At 31.6% G+C, this 12,594-nt stretch overlaps 1 protein-coding gene across 2 annotated transcripts in view; it reads left to right on the top strand.

The window, feature by feature from the left end:
- The first annotated feature begins 1,058 nt into the window (after positions 1-1,058).
- Positions 1,059-12,594, top strand: part of LOC135951201 (AF4/FMR2 family member lilli) — a 99,470-nt gene continuing 87,934 nt past the window's right edge. For both annotated transcript variants that reach the window (XM_065500801.1, XM_065500800.1), the window contains exon 1: positions 1,059-1,218. In XM_065500801.1, coding sequence (XP_065356873.1) covers positions 1,180-1,218 — 39 coding nt within the window. In that variant the 5' untranslated portion in view covers positions 1,059-1,179. The remainder of the gene's footprint in view (positions 1,219-12,594) is intronic.

Below are 12,594 nucleotides of genomic sequence, written 5' to 3'. Positions count from 1 at the left end.
TGTTTTTCTCAACTCCCTTTTGCTTTAAAAACCTCTAGCCGCCTCTCTTTTGAAATGGTTGTTGCTGTTGCTGTTGTTTTTTGCCATTCTTCTTCATCTTTAATAACACTGGCAAAACAGTATGTCACTTTGACATTTTGCCGCTTATCATCATTTCTCTGTTTTTATCCTTACATACTACAGCTACTCTCACGGCCTACTCATCATGCTCTTCTCAAACTCTCCAGCACACACTCACACAATTTTTTTTTTTGATTTTTCGGTTTTTGCTTAAATTTCAATTCATGTCCATTTCTTCGACTTCTTCATCATGCTGTTTTATCACATGTTGTGTTTTGTGTTGTTGATATATTCTTTTTTTCAGCGTCCCACATTTTCAATTATCATCATCACCTCAATTTGGCGCCCACCCAAAGCGCATGCTCTAACCATAATGAAAAAGAAAACTAGAAATGAAAATAAAAACAGCAAGTGTCATCTCTCTCTGCTTTCAATATACAATTTTTGTTTTTTTGTGTTTTAAACAACCTTTATTTTTTTGTTATTGCTTTTACTTCATTTACAATAGCTGTTGTTGTTGTTTGTGTTGTTTTTGGTTAAACTGAAACACTACAATTCAAAATCTATTCGCATGTTTCTGTTTTGATCAGTTCGCTAAGAATTGTCGTGGTGATAAGTTGTCCTTCACTTGAAACCCATTTAAAACAAGGATATAAATAAAACATAAAATTTTTTTTAGAAAATTTTCCCCAAAAAAAAAAGAGTAACACATTAAGAAATTCTTATAAAAATTAGAATATCTAAAAAGGAATATAAAATAATAAAAAAAAGGAAATAAAGAAACCCCCTAAAAGCAAACTGCAATTAAAGAAAATACCACAAAATAAAAAAAAAATAGAAAAGAAAAACCAACAATTTATATATAAAAAACCGTTACAATATTTAAATTCAAACAATTTCTAAACCAGAAATTTGTGCAAAAGTGCTAAAGTTTAGTTATCACAAAACATATTTAATTTAATTTAAGTTTAATTCCAACAAAAAAAAAAAAGAAATCTTTTATCCTCTGAAACGTTATTAAAAAAATTATTCAAAATTCCGAAAAATCCGAGAAAAACCCCCAAAACATCGACACGTACAGCGTCGTCAATAGCTGGAGGCGGTGGTGGCAGCAGTAAAATGGCTTCAAAAAGAAAAGCCTCTGTGCTTTTGCATAAGGTAGGATTTAAATCAAAATTATATACTTAAATATATAAAACAATAAAACAAAATAATGGATTAAACTAATAAAGAGTTGAGCTTACATGAATGTAGCTGAATTTGAAAGCAGCTGGCAAACATTTAAGGCATATGAAACTAGCCAGAGCTGTCAACAGCTTTAGTTATGTGAATGAAATTAATTATAATTCACATTTTGTAAAATAAAAGATTTCAAAATTTACCCCCCAATAAAATCATGAATGACAATTCAGGCTATCTTAAAAAGTTCAAAAATATCAAAGTATTTTACTCCAAAGTTGTTGCAATTTTTTTAATTATACCCTACAGCAACATAGTGGCAGGGTATCATGCATTTGTGGTGATGTTTGTAACACCCTAAAACTTAGAATTACTTTCTGAGTCTATTAAACGATGTCTGTTCGTCCGTCCGTCTGGCTGTCCATGTAAACCTTTTGCGCAAAGGACAGATCGCAATTTTAATGATATTTCTATCATGCTCTTTTCTCCGTCTAGGAACAAAGCCTGTTTAAACTGGCTGAAATCGGTCCATTATTTCACCTAGCCCCCTTACAATTGTCCTCACGACTTTATCGGTCATAAATGTTTAATTTTTATAGGTTTCTACACAATTGTCTCTCCAAATAAAACATAAATCACACTACCTAATCTCTTGATGATCGGTCCATAATTGCTCAAAGCTCCCATATAAGACAACTTCCAAAAATCACTCACGAAAATAAATTATTGAAATTTTAAAAGAAATATGTTTTTGACCATTTACTTAGTGTAGGGTACTATATGGTCGGGCTTGACCGGACATAATTTCTTACATGTTTTTTTGTATATCAAACAAGTTGATCGCATTTACTAATGTTAGTTCTTCAAGTTTCTCCAACCCACGCAGACCAGCCTGTTCTTATTTATTTTCAAATAAAATATTTAAATTTGTACTGCATACTTTAGGGAGCTTTTTTATTACAGTTGACTGGACTCAAAAAAGCCGGTTTTAGCCGTAATTTTTTAATTTTTTTTCTTTACAAACCATCTACTGAAAATTTCGAATCGAATAAAAAAAAAAATCAGCCAAATCGCTCCAGCCGTTCTCATTTTTATATATATAGATACAATATTCCTTATTGCTAATAAAAAATAAACATTGAACAACCACTAACCTAACCTGTTTCTATGTAAATTTTAGCAGAAAACCCTACTTATTCCCAAACTTCGATTTCAAAGGATACAATTAATTAGTTCCTTCCAGAACTAGTTCTAGAACTCATGAATATAGCTGCTCGTTCTATTTTGATTTTGAAATTATTGTTTAAAATTCTCTCCTTTGGAACTACACAAACAAACAATTTTGATTTTTAGGCATTGAGATTTATGGAAAATTTTCAGTCCCGAAACTAGAGCTAGGAAGAGTTTCTAGAAATAGTTCTTTCATTAGTGATTTTTGTTTGAAATTGTCAGACTTTGTACTAGTTCTCGGAAGCATTTCAGAATCTTTTGTGGTACTCTTGCTGTTGTTTTCTTTCTCATCGATTTGAATCCAGAAAAAATTCCCAAATTTGTCAGGAAATTATTAAAACCGATATCTGAAATGGTTTCGAGATTAATACGATTAGTACTCCATATTATAATTCCTTGTTCTTTCAAAGCTCTGGAAAACCTTAGAATAACAATTTTATACTACAGCCTAGGTTTTTGGAAATTGTCGCAATATCATCAGTTTCAAGCTTGAACTGCCGGAAATTAACACTTATATTGAATGTATACTAAGAGAAAAATATAGTTGTACATATTTACTGTAACCATTTCAATATTTTTAAAAGTTTTCTAACAATTTTATAGTCACAGTAATTATTTATATGATTGCAGTAACCATACTATGGTAAATATATGATTCACATGATTGTAGCAATCATATATATGATTGCAGTAAATAAGTTTATGTTTGTGACAACAATTTTTATGATTAAGTATTCACCATATTACACGTAATGCTTCATCACGTTAATGATTGCCCTAAACATATATTTGTTAACTACAATCATATATATAAGTGCGATAATCATTTGAATCTTATATTTACCATATTTTGGTTACCACAATCATATAAAAAATTATTTTTGGGGGGTTAATTTTGTAAAATGTAAAGGCGTATTAAAACATAAATTTATATATAAAATTAAAATTAATTATAATGTCATATAATAAGATTTATCTGCAGTTAATTGGCCTTATAGGCTTACGACTGACATTGAAATAAATAAATAAATAAATAAATAAAAAATTATTGTAACTATAAAATTGTTAAAAAAAAATTTGGGAAAATGTTGACTAGAAACATTTAGAAAGAGGATTGAAAACTTAACTAGTCTAAATTTTATAATCGTTGACAATTTATTAATTAATTCTAAAAATGTTTCAAAAACTGTATTCATTATATCCAACATAAAAAAAATGTTTTGTCATTCCGTTTGCAACACATCAAACTATTTGTCGCAGACCCATACATACAGTCAGCCTCAAAAGTGAGTAAACACCAAAAATTATTTGATTTTTATTAAGATAATGAAAATACTAAAATGTATCCATCGATTGAAATTTAAAAGTTTCGGTTTGTTGGAGATCGACTTGAATAATAGATTCGGTTTTGAAAAAATAAGATTTAAGTCGGAATATAATGATTTTTATGATCTTAAAAAAATCAAAAAATTCATTGTGTGTATACTCACTTCTGAGGCTGTGTGTATATTATGGGTCTCTTAAGATTCTAAGACGATCTAGCTATGTCCGTCAGTCTGTCTGTCTGTTGAAAACACGATAGGGCTCAAACGAAAGGAGCTAGTAGTGGGAACTTTTCCACAAATACTCTCAGTTGTTTGATATTGAAAATGAGCAATATCGGTCCATGATTTCACATAGTCCCCAAAGAATACTTGGGGACCGATTTGAGCAGCCATAGATATGTTGATTATGCGGCAATCCTGAAAAAGTTTGGCACAAATTCGTTCTAAGTACATAATCTGAAACTTGTTTTAAGTTACATTTGATTTATAATTAATATTGAGTGACCTGTCACAATAAATGGAAAAGTATCCACTTTTATGCTCGTAGTAAAACGCCCTGTGAAAGTGTCAAGTTTCTTTCATATAAAGTATACAAATTTGAACTAGTTCTGCTTCAATTCCAGTTCCTTTTGGATTTTATAAAAAATTGTGAAGAGATTGTAAATTTCCGTATTTAGACCAAGTAATTTTAGAACAAGTTCTGCATTGCAAAGCATCATTATTAATCCATGTGAATGTAAAAGGGATTTCCGAAATTTGACAGTTGATAGCAGGCACATAGATGAGACTACATTAGTTGAATTGGCTGTTATTTATTCAGTTTCTTTTGACAAATCAATGTGGATGAATATAGCGATCATGTGCAAAGGATAAAATTGTTCTATCAACGTTTTGATCAAAAAATCTTCTTCTGCGATAAGGTCTATTTCTTTGAGAATGACATCGGTCAAGCTATCACCATCAGCGGCGAGCGCTATAGGTCGAGAATTTCCAACTACTTATCATTTATAATGATTGCCCGAAAAATTAGGCAACAATAAGTTTCAATAGTGGTCATCGCTGTATTGGCTTCCAGCATTGCAAAATTTTAAATTTCGAATAAAAATTGCGTACTTTTCGACAAATAGAACATCAACAATAAATATTAAATTGTTTAAAAGAAAAATATTTTTTATGAAAATTTTAAAAATTTCCTACAAATATATTCAACAGAACTTATTGGTAGGGTCAGTTTTAATATAAAAATTTTCATAAAATTTTAAATTGTCTTTTTTTCCAAGAGTTCTTGGGATTCATCTCCAAGTTATACTATATGATACTTAATGACACCTTCTCCATGATAAGGGATTTTGTGAACTGTTGCTGATATATTTCTGCATTGGTATTTGATTGTATATGTATATTCTGGTAGTTTCCTTGGAATAAACACTAAATTTCCGAGCTTGAATTTGATCACTACTCACAAGCAGTTCTGGTACAAATGACATAAACAGATGTGTGTCCGAAATATTTCAACATAAAACATATTTCGCATCCCCATTATCAAAAACTCGTTTCCTTTGAATGATTGTGGTTAGCATCATGGTTTATGTGATCGAGTACAGCTTGTAGTTGTATTTCATAAAATTTTAAATTTCTAGCTAATAATAAAATTATGTGTAAATGCAATTTAGAAGTAAACAATTTCATATAGATTTTTCACTTAATTTATCATATTGAATACAAATGAAATATCATGGAATTAATCTTATGGTTTTAAGGTTTTTATGTATGCGGAAGTTAAGTCTACTTTTAAGAAAGTTTTGGAAATTCAGTAAGCATATGGGAATTAATAAATAATCTGTTTAATCACAATAGTTTTTATTACAGCTAATTTGTTTTTCATTACATTTACAAAACTGTAATATTTTTTTAAAATATTTGAAAAGTTAAAGTTACAACATTGATAGCTTCTATTGTTGAGTATACGCCATGGCGTATGATCAATACTATCTGCCTAAAGAAGTAGGCAACAGTTTTATTATTCACAAAAAGCTTGCTCTTTAAGTTGCAATACGCCATGGCGTATGATTATTATTAGCAGCCTAAATAAGTAGGCAACATTTTTTTATTATTTACAAAATGCTTGCTCTTTAAGATACACTGTGACGTATGAGTAATTATTTAGTGGCGTTTTCTTTCTTGACATAAATGATGCTTTTTTACTGCACTTTATCAATCTTTGTGTTCCTTTCTTTTTTTTTTTTTTATTATATATTTTATTTACAATCTATTTTTACAATATTAAGTAAATTCTATAATACAATGTGTTCCTTTCTAAAAAAAAATTTAGTTTTGCAAATTTATAACGTATTCTTTTCAAATAATGTTGCTCGAAAACCCCGAAAATATACATGGCACCATTTTGTGTCAGAAAATAAAACGCAATAAAATCCTCATAATATACAATATTTTCATTATGGAATAACGTATGCTGACAAAAATTTAAAGAAAATGTAATTTTTTTTATGAAGATAAACCAAATCTATTTACATATATAAAAATGAAATGGTCCATGTATGTAATGGCATCAAGTGAGAACGGCTGGAGCGATTTGGCTGATATTTTTTTATTCGATTCGAAATTGTCGGTAGATGGTTTGTAAAGAAAAAAATCAAAAATTCCGGGTAAAACTCGGATTTTTTTTGGAGTCCAGTCAACTGTAATAAAAAAGCTCCCTAAAGTATGCAGTAAATATTTAGATATTTTATTTGCAAATAAATAAGAAAAGGCTGCTGTATGTGGGTTGGAGAAACTTGAAGAACTAACATTAGTAAATGCTACCGGGCGAAACCGGGGGGGCGGTCAACTAGTATTATATAAAACAAGTAAGAGTGTTATATTCTGTTATATTATAACACAATTATCAAAGCTCTAGTGATTTTCTGAGGGGGACCTTGCAAAGTTTTATCAAGAATGCAGCATAATCAATATATTTATGACTTCTCAAACCGTATTCCGTGAGAATTGTAAGGGGGCTAGGTGAAATCATGTTATTGCCCGTTTTCAACATCAAACAAATCTTATCAACAGAGAGTATTTGTGAAAAATCTCAACCAGTTAGCTCCTTTCGTTTGAGACCGACCTATCGTGTTTCAAAAGACAGATAGACTGACGGACATAGCTAGATCATCTTGGAATCGTATGAGGACACAGAATATTAAAACTAATGTGGGCCTGCGACAAATGTTTTAATGTGTTAAAAACAGAATGACAAATTTTTAAACTTTTCCCATATTCACATCAATATACTTTTGTGGCAAATTTTAAGGATTTGATCTACAGGTGTTTAAATTATCGATTTTCGCAGTTTTTAGTTGTAGCTCTTATTTGAGTTTGATTTCCATATTTTTTTCGGGTTTTAATTTAAAATAATCTAGAAGCACTTCTCTTCAATCTCAAGAATTTAATTTGTCTGCAAGTTTACTTGAAGCAAGTATCTTCGATTCTCTTTTAAACTTGCTCATCTTTTTACACACAGCAAGTCTGTGTTCAATTTTGTATGTTAACACCTAATAGACGCCATTGTGAAAATGAGAAAATAAAAGAGAATTGAAGAGACTTGCCGGTACAAGCAAGTGTGTACCCCTCTTCTTTCTTATTGCCTCTCTCCCCTATAAACTTAGACTTGCCCTGTGTAAAAGCAGACTTAGCATTTTTCGCTTCTTTGTAAAGACATTGTTCATGAGACGATAAACTTTTTAAGTCGTTAATACAAAAAAAATATTCAAATTTAAAATCTCGTTGCACAAATCGTATTTAATATCTCCTTTTATTTGTATTACTGGTCCCTATTTATTTTTTAAACTCGCAAACTGAAAATAAACTATTACTGATCGCTAGTGAACTAATTTAAGACGAGAAAAAATCACATAATTCCTAAGATGAACTAGAAACTCTTACTCGTTTTAACCATTGATTAATATAGTATATAGATCCGAAACTCTTCTGTCCAAGACCTAACTCAGTTATTAAAAACCTAAGTGGTGAGATTGCATTAGTAACAAGTAAGAAAGTATGGTCGGTCAAGCCCGACCATATAATACCCTACACTAAGTAAAAGAGGCAAAACATTTTTCTTTTAAAATTTCAATAATTTATATCTTTGAGTGAATTTCGGAAGTGGGCCTTATATGGGAGCTATGACCAATTATGGACCGATCACCATGAAATTAGGTCGTGTGATTTATGTCTATAAGAAAGTTTAGTATGTTGAGTTTTGTGAGTATACCAACATTTTTAAGCAATTTATGCATGTTAAAGTGATTTTCGGAAGCGGGTCTATATGGGAGCTATAACTAATTATGAACCGATCGTAACAAAATTTGGTGACATGAATTTTGTATATATAAAACTTATTTGATGTGAAATTTGTGGAGATACATTTATAAATTAAACATTTATGACCAATAAAGTCCAATTTAGAGGGGACATTTGTATGGAGGCTAGGTGAAATAGTGGACCCATTTCAGCCAGTTTCAATAGGCTTGGTCCTTGGACAGAAAAAATAATATGTACCAAATTTTATCGAAATATCTTCAAAACTGCGACCTGTACTCTGCGCACAAGGTTTACATGGACAGCCAGCCAACCAGACGGACGGACGGACGGACATCGTTTAATCGACTCAGAAAGTGATTCTAAGTCGATCGGTATACTTGAAGGTGGGTGTTGGACTAATATTTTTTGGCGTTACAAACAGCTGCTCAAATGCATAACACCCTCCCCACTATGGTGGTGTAGGGTATAATAAAATCTATGAGAAACACTCTTATGAGTGATTTTTTAATAATTTTTTTCCTTTCAAAATCTAAATGTTTGAATCATAGATTAATTCACATGGATCGGAAACTCTGATATCTAAGACCTAACTCAGTTGTCAAAAATCAAAGTGCTGACAATGTATTATTAAAAAACTATATTAAAACAAAAACAGCACTCGATTTGGGGAGTAAATTTCTTGTTTGAGTTTTTTTTAGTTTCCGCTCGCATGTTGGTAAAAGCATAAAAAGAGTCTTATTTTCAACTTTTTATTTTGTATTATTTGAGGAGATTTAAACAAGCTATAATCAAGTAATTATTTTCTATGAAATTTGAAATTTAAATTCCCTCAAGAAAGAATTGAAATTGGGTATCTTTCGCTTCTTAGTAACAGGATAATTCAGGAGCCTAATCGATTTTTTAACTCGGGAGCAAAAAGAATTATTCGCTTTTTAAAGAGTTATAATATGAACCGGTTTATTGCTCTCATTTGGTCCATATTATTCCTTTCAAAATGACATTATTTTCAGTCCAGGAAACCACTATCCTTACAAGTTAAACTTTATTAGTTGTTTTTATCGAAATTTGGAAAACTTTAAGCTAAACTTGGATTGACCAGTGGTTGTTCAGAATTTCCTAGTTGTTTTGGTCTATGATTTGATATTTTGATTTATCAGTATATACTTACCGCTGAAATCTTTGCTGTCCCTTTAAGTTACTAACCACTTATATCATTAATATTATTTCTATCAATCAATTGCAAATCTTATTACAAAAAACTACATTTTACCAATAACCAGCAGCACCCCTAGTTACCCCAATGCACAAAGTAAAGAATTAAAAAAACCACGTCTACACACGTAACTACATGTCTACACATGTCAATGTATATTATTACAATCTACCCCTGCCACCTAAACCCAAAGCAAGAAAACGATTTCTCATTTTTTTCTTCTTTTATTTTTTTTTTTGGGGCACAAATTACTTATGCCATACACAAAATCAAATTTGAAGATAGAATCCAAGGAACGAACGAACGACAAAAAAACTAAAATTAATCATGCCTTGAAAAAAATATAAAGAAATGATAGCAGGATAGAAAAGGCTATAACCAGGGGAATGAGAGGTCATCTGCTGTAACAAACACCCCTGCAAGCAAGAAAAAAAAAATCGAAATAAGAGAAAAAGTTTTAGGAAAGAAGGCAAACAACACTTTGCACAGAAAAGCTAAGTAACTTGGGACAAAAATGTTGAATCCTGGTGTATTAAGAGTGTTTAAAGACAAACATGAATGATGAAGTTTTTTGTAAAATATAAGAAAATAAATAAGTTTCAGAGGTGTTGAGCTAAATGATAAGAAATTTTAAGAAAATATAAACAAATATTTACAAATAATCTGACCTATTCAAGAAAATGAGCTTTGCTTTTACGAGTAATTAAAATAAATGTTCTATAAAATAAAATTAAGGGTTAATAAAGACATGCTTAAACATGTTTCATCAGAATTATTAGTCAAGTGGTAAATATGGTGTTGGATTTTTAAATCCAGGAATAAACATATTTGTTGATAAAGGTCAAATTGTTCTAGAGCTCGAATCCTAGTCATTTTAAATTAATAAATTATCTGCCATAAAGATATATAGATTCTGGTGATCATATTTGAGTAAGTTAAAAAGTTGAAGTCTCAAAATCTTTATCATAGTTCTACTCTCCTATTAAAGGCCTAACTCAGTTGTCAGAAACCTAAGTGGGGAGAATGTATTAGTAGAAAAAACTATATGAAAACAAAAACAACACTCGTATCTGTGATTATTTTGAGTACATAATTTTTTTGTTTGATTAATACACATAGATCGGAAACACTCCTGTCGTAGACCTAACTCAGTTGTCAAAAACCATGTGAAAACATATACAACACGCGTATGTGTGATTATTTTTTTTTAGTAATTTTTTTGTTTGAGTTTTTTTTCTAGTTTCCGCTCTATGTTTCTCTATTGTTCCAGCCATAGAGAAATATACATAGAGCGGAAACTCTACTGTCAAAGACCTAACTCAGTTGTCAAAAATCTCAGTGGAAAGAACTTACTAGGGCGGGTCAATATGTCAGCGACTTTTGGAATTACATGGCTCTTAACTGAAAGGGCAAAACTTCCATTACCACAGTTGACTCCTGTCAAAATCTGAGCAATCTGCGTCATTTAGTTTGTGTTTGACAGAGCACCTCTTGAGAAGAAATTGGATAAGACTCCATTTCGTCTGCTCAATAAGCCTTATTAAATAAAGATTAAGCTTGATAAATACAATTTCAATGGTAAAAAAGTGGTTTACTGAATTTCGTTGGGGCCGTACGGCAGAAGCCAAACGTTCAGGACGCCCAGTTGAGGTCTCTATACCAGAAACAATTGAAAAAATCACTATATCATGCTGGCCGATCGGTGGTTCCATTTTGAATGATCACATGGATATGAGAAAGCTTTCCGCAAGATGACTGCCGCGTTTACTCACAATCGGGTTTCCATGGCAAAAGTCCATGAATTAGGCTACAAAATCCTGCCTCTTCCACCCAATTCTCCGGATTTAGACCCAAATGACTACTTCTTGTTTCTAAAACTGAAGAATTGTCTCGGCGGTAACAGATTTCACTCCAACGATGAAATCATCTCACAAAAAATACCTATTTTGATGACCTCGATCTTATTTTTTATTAATTTTTTCTTTGAGTTTTTTTTATAGTCTCCGCTCTAAGTAAGTATATTTGTCTATGGTTCTAGCCATGCACAAGCTGGCATAGGGAACACGAAGAGTCCATTTTAATTTTTCGATTCGTATATCACAGGAAAGACTTTTGAAAGATGCCTTGAAAGATGACTTTTGAAAGATGCCTGAAAGAATTTCCAAGCAAAACCACGCTTATCCAAGTTAGTCAACTAAAGAGGCGAATAATTTTAAATTGCAATAAAACAGAGATGACCGTTTTGATATTCATTGGCTTTATTAATTAGACAATTTTATGGTTTCGGGCATTTCGGACTTCGCGAGCGAGTACACGGCGTAACCTGACGGTCCAATTTTCACGCACTCTTCTCAATAAATCAGGCTGTATTTCAGCAGCCAAGCATCGAATATTCTCATCCAAGTGCCCTATCGTTGGCGTCAAATCACATGAACGAGGTGGCCACTTAAGAGGACTAGATATTATTCGTTCACCAAATGTTTCATTCAGTCAAATGATTGTATCGTACACTGTGTGGCTTAAAATTGAGGAGAGATCTTTACGCAAAATTTTCCATAAATTGGATTGATAAAAGTTTAATTGTTGAGCATGATCACGAATAGATACACTTGAATCATCATCAACACTACGATGCAAACCATTGATTGTTTTGTGCACACTGTAGGTCATCTTTCAGGATACGTATTATCATTAAGTGTAAACGTATTGTAAAAACGATACATAGTTTATCGAATTAATCGCTTTGGACGATTATGAGCTCCATAAATGCACGTAATGGCCGCTGAGTTTGTCAAATTAGAAGTGATGACACGGAAGTCAAAGATGGGCCAAGCCAGCCAAACAAAGTTTGAAGAACAATAATTTTAAGCAGTACTCCATGAAGATTGTTGTCAAACTCAACAAGAGACTCAAGCAGCAATTTAAAAGCATTTTCAAGCAGCATGATTCACTAGAAATCAAGGAAATTGGCTACCATACGAACTGAAGTTGAGAGTCACTGAATAACGATTTTTTATGTCTGAAATGCTGCTTGAAGTCTATACAAGATAATCACCACTATCGCCAATAAGATGTGGAATTTGTTCACGTGAACAAAGTTGATGAATGAGAAATGGCAACATATTTCATATGAAATATTTATATGCGATAGGGGAGAATAATTTTTGCAATGAATCATTACTAGCGATAATAAATGGATCCATTACGATAACCCGCTGCATAAGAGATCTTACGTGAAGCCCGGCCAACAAGCCGAATCGATACCAA

The sequence above is a fragment of the Calliphora vicina genome, chromosome 2 (assembly GCF_958450345.1).
Source record: "Calliphora vicina chromosome 2, idCalVici1.1, whole genome shotgun sequence".
Taxonomy (NCBI): Eukaryota; Metazoa; Arthropoda; class Insecta; order Diptera; family Calliphoridae; genus Calliphora; species Calliphora vicina.
Note: the sequence above shows the minus strand (reverse complement) of the source record. Positions and strands in the feature narration are given on the sequence as shown.